The sequence below is a fragment of the Solanum stenotomum genome, chromosome 7, assembly GCF_019186545.1.
Source record: "Solanum stenotomum isolate F172 chromosome 7, ASM1918654v1, whole genome shotgun sequence".
In the NCBI taxonomy this organism is placed as follows: Eukaryota; Viridiplantae; Streptophyta; class Magnoliopsida; order Solanales; family Solanaceae; genus Solanum; species Solanum stenotomum.
In genome coordinates, this window is record NC_064288.1 from 57,065,933 (window position 1) to 57,085,435 (window position 19,503).

A 19,503-nucleotide genomic window follows, 5' to 3' on the forward strand; every position below is an offset into this window, starting at 1 on the left:
CATAGTCCTTCTATGCATAGTCATGTGTAAGGGTGTAGGGGAGAAGGATCTTGCATCAATACCACCAATACACAATAGTCATAGGATCATCATTACATAGGTGAATTATGAGTTTATATAGAATATTCATCAACATATACAAACCCTAGAAATTTGCCCTTCAAGGCTATAAATCACATTCAACCCTAACTTCCTGAAATCACTACATTACATAAGGGAAATCATGATTCATTGACATAATTTATGTAAACATAATCAATTGTCAAGCTTCCGTGATCAATCAAGTCAAACCTTAGTTCACAATTTAGAAAGAAGGGGGAATCATGGGTGTCATGCCCCAAGACTACCCCCGAGACGCGGACACGGGACCTAGGACCACAAGTGATCCCAAGCTAACCCTACTGGCCTGATCATGAGCATACTAAAGATAATAAACTGATGCGGAAGCTAAATCATAAATAAAAATGAAAAGATGGGGAATACTCATATACTATAACTGAGATAAATGATAACTGATGAGTTTAATACGAAGATGATATTAACTCAATTCTAAGTTGAATCTAACTATGTCTGAAAATAGTCTCTAATTGACTAGAAATGTTGGGACAGGCCCCAACTAAGTCTAGCAAAACTGAAACTAAGGACTAAAAATATTGAAAAGAAACTCATGACTATTATCCTCGGAGAATGAGGACTCACCACTGATTTTGCTAGACTGGAGACCGGGAACCGATCTAAGCGTGATCTGGATGCTGAGAACCTAAACCTACATCACAAGAAGATGTAGTGCAGAGTATGCGTCAGTACTTGAAAGGTACTGAGCATGCATGATAGAATACAACTAAAATAACATATAACTGAACAAAGCAAATAAGCAATGATATAATCTGAACATGATATAAATACTGAATGTTGAGATAACTGAATGCAGTAACCAATTTATAACATGCTGAAACTGAATACTGGATATACCGATAAATGGTCAATGCAATAGAATCTGACTGAACTGTGGAAGCTACTAATAACCGATAATAAAACCACATGAACTAAATATGGAGTCCGATGTATACGCCGTATCGAGAAGACCCAACATACCCGGCCAAAAGTATAGAGGCATACTGGTGTGATCACTGAAATGATGCCCACATATGGGACTTACAACCTACGTGGCTAGTAGTTCTGGGACTATTTGGGTACGTTGAACCCTAGTCCAACTCGATATTATGCTACTCCCAATAGATTAACTGATTAACACATTATGACTGAATTTCTGTAAGTTACTGCATAGCTCGAACTGAACATGCAAACTGAGTATGCAACAATTAAACTGATATTGATGCATTAATAACTGAGGCATGTATAACTGAATAACTTAAATATCTGACCTAGCATGTGTAATTCAAAAACTAAAGAAATACATAGCTAAGGTTATGAAATTCATGAAATAAACTGAGCAATAACATGATAATCTGATTTAGGACATTTAAATAACTAATTCATGATGATATGTCAAAATTCTAGAAACCCTAGGTCTGTTCATAATCATGGAATCAAGAATCTGACTGAATTCTAGGGACCTAATGGGCGAAAGGAACCCACTAGTGAAATTTCACATACCTGGTGATAAATTCCACGGATAAATCTTTCGATTTCGGGGCTGGAACTGATGGAACCTTGCTGCGTTCTTAAACTAGGGTTCTTGACTTCTTTCTCCTTTTACGTTCTAATTTCTCTAAGTTTTGGTGAATGATTTGACTTAGGTAAGTTCTAGTTATGTTTCTAGGCTTAAACTGACTAAAACCTCATGATTTAGGGTCTAAACGACGTAGCTTAGGGGTCCAACGAAATAGGAAAAGACCAAAAGACCCCTGACTTAACTGTTGTCGGAGTGATCGGCGGACGGGACCTATGGGTCATGGATCGAATGACGGTCCGTGCTGGTCAGCCGTCGTTTGCATCAGAGGCTAGGTAAAGGGGCCCTCGATCCACGGACCGTGGGTCTGTCCGTGGGTCGAGACTTAGCCGATTTTCTAAGCTCGATTTGGGGAGGGATTGCAGTGGTGAACCACGGACCACCAGCACGGGCCGTAGTCTGACCTACGGTGGCAACCGTGGGTTGCACCTGCAACTTGTTAAAATCTACATTTTGGTCTATCTAGGATACGGGGTGTTACAATGGGTCCATAGGAGATTTTCATCAAAAATCCATCAATACTCCATTAATAACCATAAATCATCATAATCAATCATAATAAACCATAATTAAACAATTGAAATTGTTTTGGAAGAAGACCCATGATGTAGATTGAAAACCCTAGGTTTTGAAGTCTTAAAAACATAGTTTGAAGGGGCTCCTTGAAGGGGCTCCTTGGGTGATAGCTACCCAAGGATGAAAAGCATACATACCTTAGCTTGATTTCCACAAGAAATTGGAGAAGAAAGGTTGGTTCTTGGATCCCCTAGCTTGACCTTGACTTGGTTCTTCAATGGAGTCCTAGAGAGAGAATTTTTGGGAGAAGATGGTTGGTTTTGAGTCTTGTGAGTTATGAAGTGTTAAGTGGAGTTTAATGACTTAGAAGTATTTGTATAGGTCTAAAATAACTAATAATAACCGTCCCCACCCTTAATTAATTGATTTAGAATTTACGAAACTTACCCTTCACTTGACCGAGCTCAAGACAGCTTTTGCAGACCCCATCCACGACCTCCCACCTATGGGGCGTGGATGGACCCACGGACCGTACGGGTCACTCGTGGGTTGGGTCTGAGACTGGTTTTTTGGCCTTGGTCCAGGCCTCACTCACGAGCCCCCACCTACGGGGCGTGAGTTGGTCCACGAACCATATTGTACAATCGTGGTTTGTGACTGAAACTTGGAGCTTTGGGGGAGTTTGGGGGAAGACTAAGTCTTCACTCACGACCCCCACCTACGGGGCGTGTGTCCACCCACGAGGCGTGTGTGTCTCTTTCGTAGGTGACTACCTTCAGGTAGCTTTTTGGCTGCAATTATTTAAGGACCCTTGGTTGGTCCTTGGGGGGTCATGCCTTGACGTTTAGGGACTAACACCTTAGTACAAACTTAGGGAAGTTATTTTAGGACTCAAATCCTCATGTTAATCCTATTTAGGGTACTAGACCACATGTTAGGCTCTAGTTTAGGTCATTATTAGATTTCCGGGGTGTTACACTTGCCAATATCCAAACATGATAATTTATTGTGAATATTTCATAAATAGTATATACAAATAGCTAGGGTAAGCATATACAAAATTCTGGATTTATACAATCAGGAACCGAATCATACCAATTTTGGATTTATACAATCAGGAACCGAATCATACCAATTCTGGATTTATACAAATCAAGCAAATTATACAAATCAGGAGAATAACAAGAATTGGAAAAAATAGCCACGAATCACAATTTTCTTAAAATATAGCCACGATATCTAAAATAGGCTAAATGTGTGTTATTCTGTATAATTTTTCCTTTTTTTGATTGTCATATCTTCTATTTGTTGAGTTAATATAAACAATTTAGAACATATGCCAATTAATGAATGGACGACAAATATACATTTTTTTAGATGCCTTCATCTATAAAGATTTATCATTGACATATCAAAAGGAGAATATACTTGTCACGTCATTTTATAATTTTCTTAGATCGTGACATATTTGTCACCACTCACCATTATATGTTGTTGAAATCAAAATAACATGACAATGAGTGATAGTTAATAATCGTAAATTTTGAACAACGATAGATCAAAGAACGAAAAAAAAACAATATAAAAGAAAATATGAGATAAAATTATAGAGAAAAAAATCTCCCCATAAACAAAATTCTATAATCTTAAAGGATTACATTTTGGATGTTATTGTATATATTATGCGAAGTCAGAGTTGACAATCTGCATGTGAGTACGATCGAAAATTTTATGAGTTTTGCTCAGATAATAAGCTCATTAAATATGTGTAAATATTAAATTTAAAGTCTACTTATTATCACTTAAAATAATTATTGCAGAACTCAGAACCCATAAATTCCTAACTTTGCTTTTGAGTTTGAGTTTCATTAATCATATATAGGCATATAAAATAAAGTAGTAGACTCTTCCTACTATTAAATATTAGACTTTTACTAATAACTAAGAAACTGAATATTATTGCCATAATATGTAACAAATTCAATAACTAGGCTAACACAATTCAAACTCAAATAACTGATAGATATATTTCATTAACTCGTAATTGGAATTACAAAGGAATTTAAGAACTAAAAGGGAAATTGAAGAACACGGGTAGAAGAAAGGGATGAAAAGCAGAACTCGGAGAAAAGAGATGAAAGGACTAGACATTTTTCTCAATAATTTACATAAATCACTCTTTCTCATCCGTCCTCCTTTTAGATACTTGTTAATTATTGGATCTGGGTCCCAAATCCATCTTTGTAAAGGCCTTCAATTTTGTTACTCCTTCTCGGCACAATAACTAGTTGTGTCATGTGTACATGACATCCTTATGTGTATCGACATTAATCAACTAGAATTTGGATTTAGTAGGACGGTAATAAAGATATCAGACATCGAGCGACAAACCAAATTAGAAACAAAATGTGTGTAATAATTATCCGCTAGAAAATAAATAAATATAAGATAAATCATTTTTTTTCTTTACTATTTTTAAAAAAATATTGGGAGTGTGTCTAATTATCTCTTGTTTCACCACCTTTGGTTCTTCATTTTTATCGGAGAAATACAAATTAAGAGTTTCACATAACCATCTATTATTTTGTCTACTATTTGTTTTTCTTCCTCTCTTTCTCGCTTCTTTCATTCTTTGCCTCGAAAAAAAATAATAATAATTCTAATGTTCACCGGCTTCTCTCTCCGCCCTCTACGGCCGGATATTTGACAAATTTACATATCCGTCGCGTAGTTTGTCATAGCAGCTAGCTCATATATAATGGCACCTACTACGACCACCATGACACAACATCTTCGCCATGCAAATACTATTGGCGAAGATGTTGCGTCCGTTGACATTGACCTTATTTGGCCATTTGAAAATATTGACGGTCTTCATCGTGACCATTTCCGTGACGCGGCTTACGAGATATTCTTCACCGCATGTCGGTCATCACCAGGGTTTGGCTGTAGGACGGCTATCTCGTATCATAATCCGTCTGAAGGAGGAGATGGAAGCGGGTCTGGGGCTGGATCTACTAGCCCCGGATCACCGGTGAAGCCATCTGGGGTAGGGATGGCCGTGACTAGCAAGGTGAAAACCGCGCTAGGGTTGAAGATGTTGAAACGGTCACGTTCACGAAGAGCTAGCTCTTATGGAGGCAACCCCTCATCCCCTGGGGGCGGTGCTAGCCCCAAGGTGGGATTCACCGTGCCCCATTCGAGGGGACGGAGACCGATGACGTCGGCCGAGATTATGAGGCGGCAAATGAGGGTGTCGGAGCAAAGTGATAGTAGGCTACGTAAAACTCTCATGAGAACTCTTGTTGGACAAGTACGTACATTATGTCTATTTTGCATGTTTAATGTCTTTTTGCATGCATTTTAAAAAAACACACACACACACAAAAAAAAAAAAAAAAAAGGAAAATGACTAGGTTGTAGAGCTCAATCGGTATGTTCGGTACGAAGGAAAATATTTTACTCCATACCGAACACACCCTTAGTATACCTAATTTTTTTCTCAATCAAATAGGTTCATATAAATTATAACATATATTACTCGGACTTTTCAAAAATGTCACTGAGTGTATGTAGGATCCTCTAAAAGTAGTGCATTGTTTTAGGGTTTGATGATAAGGATACGACAATATTTTTGGAGAGTCTGATCAATATAGATTATACGGATGGAGTACAGAGTACTCGTCCATAGCTATGTCGTTCAGACTCTTCAAAAATGTTGCTACACCTGTATCAGAACCTCAAAAAATACACTATTATTAGAGAATCGAGCACACAGTTAGCAACATATTTAAAGAGTTCGAGCAATACAAGCTCATATATAAGACCTTTTCTATGTGGATGAGTTCAAGATTTGAAGACTATGACAAACTGAACAAATATTTGTGAAATTTTGTACAGATGGGGAGAAGAGCAGAGACAATAATCTTACCATTAGAGCTATTACGCCATCTTAAACCATCCGAATTCAACGATTCTCACGAATACCATCAATGGCAAAAACGTCAGTTTAGAATCCTTGAAGCAGGCCTTCTCCTTTACCCTTCACTTCCAGTAGAAAAATCAAACACATCCGCTAAACGCTTCAGAGAGATCATAAGATCAGCTGAAACGAAAGCCATCGACACTGGCAAGAATTCAGAGACAATGAGAGCACTTTGCAATTCAGTAGTGTCCTTAGCCTGGAGAACAAGTGATGGTTCAGCAACTGATATTTGTCATTGGGCTGATGGATTCCCTTTAAATATCCACATTTATACTGCTCTGTTATCCTCTGTTTTCGACTTAAAAGACGATACAATGGTTCTTGATGAAGTCGACGAGCTCCTTGAATTGATGAAAAAAACATGGGTGATTTTGGGTGTCAACAAGTCAATTCATAACTTGTGTTTCACTTGGGTGTTATTCGAGCAGTACATCGTCACTGGCCAGGTTGAGCCTGATCTTTTAGGCGCAGCGATGATCATGTTGAGTACTGAAGTTGCTACTGATGCTAAGAAAGTTGATATGGAGCCTTTTTATGTTAAGATGTTGGCAAATGTGTTGATATCGATGAGGGAATGGTCGGAGAAAAGATTGGTTAACTATCATGATAGTTTCAATAGGGGGAGTGCTGGATTGTTGGAGAATAATCTTCCTTTATTCTTCGCGGCCATGAAGATATTAGAGGAAGATGTTCCGGGATATACATCTGATGTTTTTGAGAAAAGGGATGAACTCGCGGAGGATGATTCAGATGGAAATAAAGTTTGTTACTTTATTCGTTCGTCCATGAGGGATGCATTTGCTAAGGTTAGTATTCTGGATTTAAGTTATATATACTGACGATATAAAGAGTTTCTACATTATGGTTAGCATGTCACATTCCTTAGTTTCCATTTTACTTGAAGTTGAGTCATTGATGTTAAACTTTAGCATTTTAGCCTTCCTTTCAACCTATGTTGCTCGGACTCTTTCAGAATATAATCGGGTGTTTGTAGAATCCTTCAAAAGCTATGCACTTTTAGAGGATCCGAAAGAGGCGTTGAAGTATTTTTGGAGGGTTTGAGAAACATAGCTTTCAACCCTTTTCGTTTATTTTTTATAACCATGGTGTCCGGGCACGAGATATCTGTCACCTACCACTAGTAACATATACCAGATAACTCTGCCCACCAAGGCTAGGACAGATGGATAGAAATCACCTAGTGTTTTTTCGTCTTTGTTGGAATTTGATTCTGAGACCTTATGGTTCTCAACGTCCTTTTAGTTTTATTTATCTTCAAGTTTCTTTGATGTAATAATTTTTTTCCTTATTGTGTAAAATAGATACTGGAAGAAATGAGCATAGATGGAGCAAGTTTTGAATTGGAAGAAGTGAGTCAGACACTAATTAAGTTAGCCTATGAAACTGAAGAATTAGCAACTAAGGAGAAAGAAATTTTCAGCCCTGTACTCAAGAAGTGGCATCCTATTGCAGCAGGAGTAGCAGCTGTGGCATTACATTCTTGCTATGGAACTTTGTTGAAGCAATATCTCACGGGCGCGACTTTGCTCACAAAACAAACAGTTTCGGTATTGCAGAAGGCTGGAAAACTCGAAAAAGTATTAATCCAAATGGTTGTGGAGGATTCGGATGAATGTGAGGATGGAGGCAAAGCCACATTGTCAGAGATGATTCCTTATGAAACTGATTCAATCATAATGAATCTTCTGAGAAAATGGATACAAGAAAGGTTGAAGAAAGGAAAGGAGATTATTATGAGGGCAAAAGAAACTGAAGTAAGTCTTTTTCTGTTAGGGGAGCGGTCCCCTTGGCTTCTTCGTGTGTTTACTTCTTTATGTTTTGAATTTACTTAGTGAAAATCCTGGTTCCGATACTGTAGTAAACTTTGATATGCAGACATGGAATCCAAAATCCAAAAGTGAGCCATATGCACAATCAGCAGTTGATCTAATGAGACATGCCAAGGAAGCTGTGGACAATTTCTTTGAAATCCCAATGGCCATGTCAGAGGACTTAGTAGAGGATCTTGCTGTTGGCTTTGAGCATCTGTTCAAGGAATATGTTACCTTTGTCACATCATGTGGTAAGGACACAATTCCTAAAACTCATTTCATTTCATACCTCAAGACCGAGGCAACGCCATATTTTTTAGTTTGAGTTTTGAATAAGTACATATTAAATGAAATGTTTTAACGAATATACAGAGTTTGAGCCAAAGTTACTAGGTTCCGCTAAACTCGTAACTATGGTGCTCAAATAGTTAATCTGTTCTTTTGTCTTTGGTTCCTTTTATAGGGTCAAAGCAAAGCTACATTCCTACACTTCCTCCTCTAACAAGATGTAGCCAAGATTCAAGGTTTTCCAAACTGTGGAAATTTGCTGTTTGCAGTGTAGGAGCAGATGAACAAAACCATCATATAGCAGATGAAGGCAATCATCCCCGCCTTTCAACGAGCCGAGGGACACAACGCCTATATATAAGGCTAAACACTTTGCATTACTTTCTTCTACAACTCCATTCCCTTGATAAAACTTTATCAATCTCCTCGAAAACTGTTCCTACTCCAAGAAGTCGTCACAGCAAGAATAGACAGATAGGGAGCTACTCCTACTTTGATCACACGCGTTCAGCCATCCAAGTAGCTGTACAACATGTATCAGAAGTTGCTGCTTATCGTCTCATTTTCTTTGATTCTCACTGTGTATTCTATGGTAACCTCTATATCAGGGACGTTGAGAGCACACGTATACGACCAGCATTAAGGGCACTCAAGCAAAACCTCACTCTTTTATGCGCGATCCTCACTGACAAGGCTCAGCCATTGGCCTTAAAAGAAGTGATGAAGGCTTCATTCGAGGCCTACCTCATGGTTCTACTAGCCGGAGGAAGCAAAAGACTCTTTTCAAGAGCTGATCATCAGATAATAGAAGAGGACTTTGAGAGCCTAAAGAGGGTGTTCTGTACTTGTGGTGAAGGATTGGTAGTAGAGGATGTTGTGGACACAGAAGCTGAGACGGTCGAGGGGGTGATAGCTTTAATGGGACAATCAACTGAGCAATTGGTTGAAGATTTCAGCATTGTGGCATGTGAAGCTAGTGGAATGGGAGTTGTGGGATCAGGACAGAAACTACCTATGCCTCCAACAACAGGAAGATGGAATAGAGCAGATCCCAATACAATCTTGAGGGTAGTTTGTCATAGAAATGACAAAGTTGCTAATCACTTCTTGAAGAAAACATTCCAATTAGCAAAAAGGAGGCCATATTAGAGAAAACATGCCAACAAATCATAAAAAAAATATCACATGTACAAAAAAAATAAACAGGAAAGGTAAAGAAAACGGAAGAAAGACGGATTTTTACAGAGAATCTGCTATAAGATTGATTCATTTGAAGGATTTCAAAGGATGGATGATAAGTTAAAAAGCCCTGAGTCACATGAGAGAGCAGTGTACTATTTTTTCTTCTTCTTTTCCTCATTCGACTAGGCATTATCAGTACTTTACTCTACGTGGTGGAACACGCTAATGTAAAATACTTCTGCTATCTTCTGTATGTCTTGAGAGATCATTATTTTGACCACATATTATTGTATATAGTGAATATTATTATACTAGCATACGAGTTGGAGACGAAATTTCTAGAGAAAATAGACCATAAAATTCTACTCAGATTATGAACTATTTCATTTAGAGATATCAGCTATGAAATTGAAAATGCTGTTCAATAAGACAAGCATGGCTTTGCATATCTCGTAACAACTATATTTAACTGATTATCATTACAATCGTGTGAAAATCATAACAAAGAGAAAGGAGGTGCACAAAAGTATTGCCCTGTATAGCTATATTGCTCGGATTCTCAAAAAATACTGGTGCATCAGTGTCAGATCCTCCAAAAATGCAAAATAATCCGACAGTGAGGCTGCATTTTCGGAGGATCTGACATGGGTGCAGCGGAATTTATGGAGGATCCGAGCCATAGACAATATAGTACACTACCTAGCTATAAAACAGAAAAGAAGTTTGGAGCAAAATATATATGTTAGTTAAAATCCTATGTAGAACCATTAACCTGTGTGTTGGTTGAAGCTTCTTGGCTATTAGTCACCCGATGTCTCGATTCGATCTCCAATTCTTGCCTTAACACAGACAGTGAATCAGAGACTTCAGCTTTGTATTCATAAAACTTGCTCACAAACAGAAAAAAGAAGAAGTTCAATAAGTTGAGTATCACGAAGAACGCGTAGTAATAGTCAAGATGAGATGCATTCAGGTTGTTTAATATCCATCCTCTATGATTCCCGTGTTTCTTGGTGATATGAGAAACTGTCGAAAGCAAGAAGCTGCTAATGAAACTCCCAACACCAAGACTAGTCATTGAATAAGAAGTTCCAAGACTCTTCATGCCTTCTGGTGCTTGATCATAAAAAAACTCAATCTTGGCTACTTCCAAGAATGCATCAGCAGTTCCCATAAGAATGAATTGAGGCAACAAAATCAAAATGGATAACGGTACTTGTTTACCATTTTCGACTAGTCCATGATCCCTTGCTACACTAAGCCTATACCTCTCAACGAACGATGCAACTAACATGATCACAATATGGAAAGCCATTCCAATTCCCATCCTCTGAAGTATGTTTACACCTCTTGGATTTTTTGTCAATCTTTTGGAAATTTTCATGAAGAAACGATCATATAACACAACGGAGACTAGCATCGATATTGTAACGAATCCACTTAGACTAGCTGGAGGGATGCTGAAACTACCAATGTTTCTCTGAAGAGTTGTGCCTTGTTTGACAAAAAGTGTGTTGATTTGAGCTAACATTGTACTTGGAATGAATGTAGCAATCAAAATTGGTATCATCCTTAGCATTTGCTTAGTCTCTTCTACTTGAGTAACTGAACATAACATCCATGGATTAGTTGTATCTACTTTAACACAAGCTTTGTTCAAAAACCTGCATCAAACATGAAAATCCGTCATATCCAATTTATATGACACTCTTTCCATATCGAGAAATCGTATTAAATTTCATTGAACTACACACTTTTATGTATATTCTTCCATCATCATTAGTACTCCTATATCATATAAGCGCGCCAAACTAATATCTTAAACTTCGTGTCAAGTAAAATACCAGTACTTGCTTATAGTAAGGGTAGGTTCTAAACAAATAAGATAAGTAACATATTGCTATTATTGGTTAAATTACACTATTTGTATAAAAGTGTTTTATGTATACTATTGGTGTATATAACTAGTATGTTTGGTCAAGCTTCTAAAATCTGCTTATCTTGAAAAGTATTTTTCGTTGGAAATGCTAGTACTCAAAAACATTCTCTTTTTTCCCCTAAATCTTGGTCAAACGACTCAACTTTCTAAAATAAACACTTTTGACTTCTCAGAAATTTTGTATACCATTGGTGTATATAACTAATAGTCTGTTTGGTCAAGCTTCTAAAATCTGCTTATCTTGAAAAGTATTTTTTTACCAAAAAATGCTAGTACTCAAAAACATTCTCCTTTTTTCCCTAAAGCTTGGCCAAACGACTCTGACTTTCTAAAATAAACACTTTTGACTTCCCAGAAATTTTGTCGAACAAGTATAATATGTACAAACCTTAAAGTAGGAGTGGAGTCAATTCTAACTTTTCCATTTTTGGTATATTCTCCCAAATCAAGCTCATATAACTCTTTTGGATCATTAGGGACTTTAATCTTCCATTTCCTTAATGAAGCAATAATGACTTTAGCCATTCTTGTAAATGGGCTTCCTCTGGGCTTTTTATGTCTATAAAAAGATGATCCAGCCAAAAATATCATTATAGATATAGCAAGGCCCAATGTTGGAAGCCCATATCCAAGTGACCAGCCCACATTGTCTTGAATGTAAACAAGCACAGTATTAGCAAATAGTGTCCCTAGGAAAATGCTGAACATCCACCAATTGAAAAATGAAAGTTTTTGGGATTTTTCCCTAGGGTGAAATTCGTCGAATTGATCGGCTCCGATCGTCGATATGTTGGGTTTCGTGCCACCCGTGCCGACGGCTAAGGTGTAGAGTGCACCAAAGAACACAGCTAGTTGAAGTGTGGATGCTTTTTTGCAGTCAATTGAACTTGGATTGGCACAATGAGGAGGCTTTAGGCCATTGATTGATACTGCTAATGTTAGTAGTGACATACCCTGTGACAATTTTTAATGAAATTTGGTTAATTATTAAAAAAAACGTGAACTTCTAATGGACGTTCCTATCAAAATATTGTTAGAAAATATGGATTTTTAGTTAGTACTAACATGCAATAACAATAAAGTTGACACAATCATCGATAGAAATATTACAATTTCGAGACACCAAACAAATTTCTTAGAACTGTAATAATATACATGATCCATTAGCATGCATACGACCAATCAATTAGCCCGTTTCAACATCTCTCATAATGTGTTCTCAAGACAAGGTCAAATTGTATAGGCCTGACTCAATCATTCCTTTTCAGACTTGTCTAGGAATTTCTTTTCATCATACGTAAAACGATACTTTTCTCATTATTTTTTATAGTTGAGAAATCTTTGAGATTAACTAGCTCAAGACTCAAACTTGATAGATAATTATTGATCAATTTTATTATTTTTCATTTAAATATCAAGTTTTTAATACTTATAATATATATATAATTTTCACATCATGTGTTGCTAGCTTCCACCAAAATGGTGGGGGGCTCTACTAGAGCAAGTTTTTAACCAACCAAATTAATTTGAACCAATTTTCTAGACAAGTACACCAACTTTGAACATAATTTAGAGGAAAAAGCAACTTGCAGAAAAAAACAAAGAAAAGGTATTTGTATATAGTGAAAAATTCAAGCAAAATTCCAAAAATAGACTCTCTAGAGTCAATAATATAGACTGAACTGACAAATGTTGCTCCCTTCGATCCAAAATAATTAATATTTTAAAATCGAGCACATAAATTAAGAAATTTATTCCCTCTTAAAAAATAGAGAAGAATTTTGATTAAAATATCACCAGTTATAATTTTTTCTTTTCAGTTTGATATATAATTATCATGAGAATTAGAAATATGACAAGGACAAATTTGAGAAAAAAAATAAATATCTTCTTAATTTTATAAAATATTAATTATTTTGAATCGAGATCATCAATTATTTTAAATCGGAAGAAGTAAATACAAGAAAATATAATAGTGGTCCTATTATATCTTTGTTGTGACTTCATTATTATTTGTTTTATAATCTTTTTGGTAATCACGTCACATCAAGTTGTCAAGTAGAAAAATAAATAATTTCTGACATTTTCCTTACTTTTATACTATTTGAAATCAAATACATGAACATGACAATTCGTCCTAGGTCAATCTTTCATATTGATGACATATATACTCCAAGATAAGAGTGTTTTCTTACCCAATAATTGGATATGAGTATTCTTACATTAAGTCAAGAAGTTTGGTATAACAAAATTACAACACATTATTTTCTAACAAATTGAGGATTTATCTATTTATTAACTCGGTTATTTTAATCTGTTCTTATTCAGATAATCCTAGGCTTTAGTCATAGACTTCTTCTGTCTCAAACTAAGTGTCATCTTAACTAAAGGAATATTTCAGTTTAGATAAGTGTCCTTATTGCTAAAAAATATGAAATTAGCTACGGAAATTATCGATACGTACCAAGAGATATATGCCACATGCAATCAAGAAAGTCCAATAACGTCCAAGATGAGCATCAGCAAAGTAGGCGCCCAATATAGGAGTCATCCATACAGTTCCAACCCAATTTGTGACATTATTTGATGATTTAACAGTGCCTTGATGCAATTTCTCTGTTAAATATATTACCAAGTTTGATGATATACCATAATATGCCATACGTTCGAAAACTTCATATACTGCAAATTCATCAAAAAAAAATATTATATTGCCAACAATAATAATAAAGTCAAATAATTGAGGATGAAGTCATAGTAATAATTACGAGTTTGATTAAACTCAATAACATTATTTAAATATTATATTTGTGTTTAAAAAATAATATTTATTTTGTATAAATAATTTATTTAAATTCAACATGTAAAAAAAATTATGGTATGATAAACTATAAATTTTAGTTGCGCCTTTAATAATAATTGATATACAATTATTGTTTATATAAATTTGTGCAGAAATTACTAGGTTCGTATGAACTCGTAACTTTTAAGTTAGATTCTCACTTGAGAATGAGTTCATCGGTCTTGGGCTATTCTAACTTAATTTTTTTAATGATTTTTTATTTGTTATTTGGAATCTGCATTGGATTCACGCCGTGTAGGGATCCATACGTGAAAGCGCTTTTGACGAAGAAATTTTTTCCATATCCAAAATTCAAAACTGAAACCTCTTGTTAAGAGAGAAACAGCTAGCGTCATCCGCTGCACCACATTCAATGTTCTAACTTAGAGTATTATTTATGGTTGAGTTGGTTGCAACTAAGGGTTGGTTGAACTCAAAATAAATATTGGACAAAGGTATTAATTCAACTGCCAAAAGATTGATGGAGAAGTCAATGCATTTAATTTTCGATATGATCAAACGGACATTCATTTCTTTCTTCAATTTAAATAAAGTATATATTTTTAGATTATTAAAAAAAACTATATAATATGTATCTTTAAGATTATATAGTCCAAATTTTAAGAGCATTTTCTTTATTTAGATTATGGGTTCCACATAGTTACGTAGTATACTCATTGATAAAATGCAACTTCATGATTTTGTCACGCCAACTAATCAGAGGTGGATCTACAATTTCATTTATAAATTATGCAAAATTTAATAAACTTAACATAAACTTTATATTTATATTAAAAATAAATTGTTTTCTTGAGAACTTATAAATTTAACATTCTAACTCTGCTTCTACAATTGATCTACCAAATCAGTCTTAATTTACCGTATGAAATAAGTCCTAAATCTTATAATTTTGTTTTCCACCTGACGTCCTGTCTGGTACGCAATTAAATTCCGATTAAATTCTAATTACGCAAGATTCATTTCTAAAGACAACAGTCGTAATAGAACTTTTTTTCATTCTAGCACTTAAACTCAAAACATCTGATTAAGACCATCACCACCTATATTGGTATCGGACATAGATTTTACTTTAGTAACTTGGGACATCTATATGCATTATTAGAGCATTACTATAAAAATAATTAAGCGACATAAATTTTATAGTTAAGCAAGCTAATTCTATTTAGTGACGAATTAACAACATATTTTTATTAGCTACGAATAAAATAACGATGAATTAGCGACTAAATTCGTAAGGAAGGGAGTTTTAAAACGTGTGTGCATGTACTCTACTAGGATTTGTCTAAATATGATCTCCATTATCCATTTGGAAGTATCAAAGAATATATTTGGAGATAGTATTTGTTTTAGTAAAAGATATTTTGTAGACTCTATTTATTTTTACTTTTTGACTAGTTTTTCAGCCGGTTGGTTAAATGTTGTTATCATTAGCTTTGAATATATTTAAAATCAAAACACAACAAGTTATAAAGATCAATATCTTATGATATTCTATACTTATAGCATTTTGAAATAAAATATTTGTCGTTTAGTATTTTTAACATAGGTAAAAAGAAAAAATATATATATTTTACTTTTATATATTTTATTTTTTCTTAATGAAAATTATGACTTCGCCCATTATTCTTTTTCTAGATGAGATTATGATTTTGGAGCTCTACTTATATGATCGGACAAAGTCTAGCCACGTACTGAAACTGAGGAAAATGGTTAACTAGGGCCACGTTCCTAAAATATTAGGTACCAATTTATAAAAAAAAAATTGTCTAAATTTATGTGATACAGAGTGTTATATTTTCTTGATTAGAAATAATTTAATTTCAAAATTTTGAAAAATGATTTATAATTGTATAAATGTTTGAGGTTTTTCTTGAAACCACAAATTTTATAAGATTTTCCTTTTTCTGTGGAAACGAGAAATTTATCCATTTTAACCTCTTTAAAACAAATATATTCATATTACATTAAAGATTAGTCGGATGCACTAAGCTTCTGCTATTCACATACATTTAAGAAAAAAGGATTGATCAAGTGGAAAGAAGTAAGTGTAGAGGATGATTCCTACACTTAGAATGGCTTTCATGGAGATATGACATTAACATAACTCATGAACTTTTTCTCTTCTAGGCTTCAAAGAGTGTCGACTATATACAAACGCCTATTTGTGTGTCTACAACATCGAGGCGTAATATAATTTTTTGACGAAAAATATTTGATTGGCCACCCTATAATTTTTTGACGAAAGATATATGACTGGCCACCCTAAGCTATATGTGGCTATAGCACCGCGAGGGGGGAGGGGGAGCTAATAAGATAACATACCAACAATGAAGGAACAAGCTTTCCATCCACCAGTATTGGATCTAAGTATAGGATTGCCTTTGAGATCCACAGTTCCATCTTTTGTGTATCCATCATCTTGTCCATTTTCATCCACATATTGAGAAGTTGTCATAATTGTAGAGAAATGGATAAAACCACCTTTAGTCAAATGTTATGCTAAAACTTCAAAAAAAAATAAAAACATTATTGAGAAAGTATAGAAAGTTTGTTATCACTACTACCTTTATATAGACCACAACTTTTTCTCTATCTTGAGTCATTCAAGAGTTTAAGGTGTACTTAAAAGGTCTCTGCCGGGATGAATAAAAAATCTTCACCCTTAATTAGAGATTTTAAATTTGACTTTTGAATTTAAATTAGATCCTGTTAGAACGAGTTTTTTTTTCTTAAATGAATCTTATGTGACGAAAATTTAGATTAATTAATTATGATCAGTCTAATATGAATATCAAATACTAAAAAAAGTATAAAAGAATATTTATACAGTCGAACTATAAAAAAAGATAATTATAGATAAATCTCAATGATAAATAACTACTAACCTGATAGGATAATCAAATAAAAAAATTTAACTTAAATTCACTTTCAAATCAACCATATGCTTAATTTTGTCAGTACTATTTTTTGGGGGTGGGGGTGGGGGTACATAAATAACTAAGGAAACATGGATTGTGTTGATCATATGATGTGATTTCAAAATATCATATATGATTCTAAGAGTCCGAGAAGAATATTGTGTTTTAATTAATTATGTAGAAATCACATTTTTAATATTAATATTGTGTAAGATATGATTTGATATAGTGTAACACATAATGCTATGCCTGTAACTATAAATATGTCTCTAGTTTATTAATTATAAATAAGAAAATACAGAATACTTCTTCAACTCTTTTAATTTGATTCTTGATTTATCAATAATTATCATATTGTACATGTATCAATAATTTTTTATTGAAAAAAGGGTCAAAAATATCCCTCAACTTTGGTTTATTAGTTCACTAGACTCCTACCGTTAAAACAAAGTTATTTATACCCTCGTCGTCACTAAATTCACCATTTATACCCCTCAATTGACGGAAATCCCCAAATCAACTCAAATTAACCCAAATTTTAAAAAAAAAAACCATCCCCATTTTAAATTCATACTCCGACCCATCTAAAAACCTAACCCAATAAACCTTTTTATCCATTCTTTTAAAAGAAGCCAAACAACTAGTATGGAATGTTCTAGGCAAATCTGTGAAGGATTCATCTGCTGAAATTTTTTTGTTGGAGTACATTGTTAGAGATGATCACATTGTTTCAAAGCAGAAGAAGAAGGATTTTGAGAAGCCTAACATTAGTATGGCATGCAGCTTCTCATCATCAGTATCAAAGAGTCAGAATGCCTTTTGCACCTCCAACTGGTCACAACTACTTTAATTTCCTTCGTATGGCATGCCAGCTATTAATCCAGCGATATCACAGATCTAAGTTAAAGCAACGCATATGAATATTCTTCTTTTCTCTTTTTTTTTTTATTTGCTTATATATGTATTAAATAAAATTGTCATAGATCTGAGTTTTTGAGTCTTCGAGAAATTCCCCATTTCCATAGTCATTTGACTCTTTTTTTCAGAGCATTAGAATGGAAAGCAATACTAGTCTAAGAAGGTTGATGTTTAATGATAAAATCGATATTGTTTGCTAATTTTCTTAGAGTCAAACAAAATAACAATAATCTTGCAGGCCTTACGCATTGTGTTAGAGCAACAAACGAGAATCTTCTCCTTCTTCTTTATCCCCTGTTCATTATTCCNNTTATATATGTATTAAATAAAATTGTCATAGATCTGAGTTTTTGGGTCTTCGAGAAATTCCCCATTTCCATATTCATTTGACTCTTTTCTTCAGAGCATTAGAATGGAAAGCAATACTAGTCTAAGAAGGTTGATGTTTAATGATAAAATCGATATTGTTTGCTAATTTTCTTAGAGTCAAACAAAATAACAATAATCTTGCAGGCCTTACGCATTGTGTTAGAGCAACAAACGAGAATCTTCTCCTTCTTCTTTATCCCCTGTTCATTATTCCAACACAACTCGGGACGATCCCAACAACAACAAAAGAAAACCCAGAAAATAAAAATACTTCAGAAACAAACTCCGTCTCAAACCTTACATTTTCATTCAACACCATAACAATACAATAACTCCAGTTGAAAATTTTACATCTGCATCTAGGTTATTACTTGCGAAAAAGTAAAAGATTTATTAGTTCTTGAGTTTGTGGGGTTTGAGATCTTTTAAAAGAATGGGTAAGGAAAATGGGTTAAAATGTTTATTGGGTTAGGTTTTTAGACGGGTCAGGCATTGGGTTTAAAATGGGGAATGAATCTTTTTTTAAAATTTGGGTTAATTTGAGTTAATTTGGGGATTTTCGTCAATTGAGGGATATAAATGGTGAATTTAGTGACAGCGAGGGTATAAATAACTTTATTTTAACGAAAGGGGTATAGTCAACTAATAAACCAAAGTTAAGGGGTATTTTTGACCCTTTTTCCTTTTTTATTTAAGCAGTGGGATGAACGTCTATTTAGATTACTCTGAAAAAGTGAGTCTCCATCAGGATTTTTCAATTCTCTAAATTCAAACCTGAAATATCTAATTTAAAATGAAAATCTTATTCATCTCACCATAATATAAGACGGTTCCTTTTATTATATTGAACTTCACGTTTGCATCAAAACATAATTAATTAGTAGCATAAAATAAGATTAAAACTGAAAGTTGTTCACTGTCTTATTACCCATAAATGCCAAGAATGGTCTTTGCAAGTTGAGTATAATTAAGAAAACATCTTTTTCTTCACTCTGCCATC

General features: G+C 34.4%; 2 protein-coding genes across 2 annotated transcripts; one reads left to right on the top strand and one right to left on the bottom strand.

Annotated features, from left to right (window-relative positions):
* The first annotated feature begins 4,843 nt into the window (after positions 1 to 4,843).
* On the top strand, positions 4,844 to 9,815 carry LOC125870611 (protein unc-13 homolog). Its single transcript, XM_049551078.1, has 5 exons — positions 4,844 to 5,522; positions 6,110 to 7,000; positions 7,517 to 7,969; positions 8,091 to 8,277; positions 8,490 to 9,815. The coding sequence occupies exons 1-5, from the start codon at positions 4,968 to 4,970 to the stop codon at positions 9,461 to 9,463; spliced, it is 3,060 nt and encodes a 1,019-aa protein (XP_049407035.1). The 5' UTR covers positions 4,844 to 4,967; the 3' UTR covers positions 9,464 to 9,815.
* Positions 9,816 to 9,831: 16 nt separating this feature from the next.
* LOC125870612 (protein NRT1/ PTR FAMILY 5.2-like) lies at positions 9,832 to 16,817 on the bottom strand. Its single transcript, XM_049551079.1, has 4 exons — positions 16,621 to 16,817; positions 13,900 to 14,117; positions 11,824 to 12,389; positions 9,832 to 11,160 (listed from the first exon to the last, which is right to left on the bottom strand). The coding sequence occupies exons 1-4, from the start codon at positions 16,751 to 16,753 to the stop codon at positions 10,251 to 10,253; spliced, it is 1,827 nt and encodes a 608-aa protein (XP_049407036.1). The 5' UTR covers positions 16,754 to 16,817; the 3' UTR covers positions 9,832 to 10,250.
* Between the last annotated feature and the right edge of the window lie 2,686 nt (positions 16,818 to 19,503).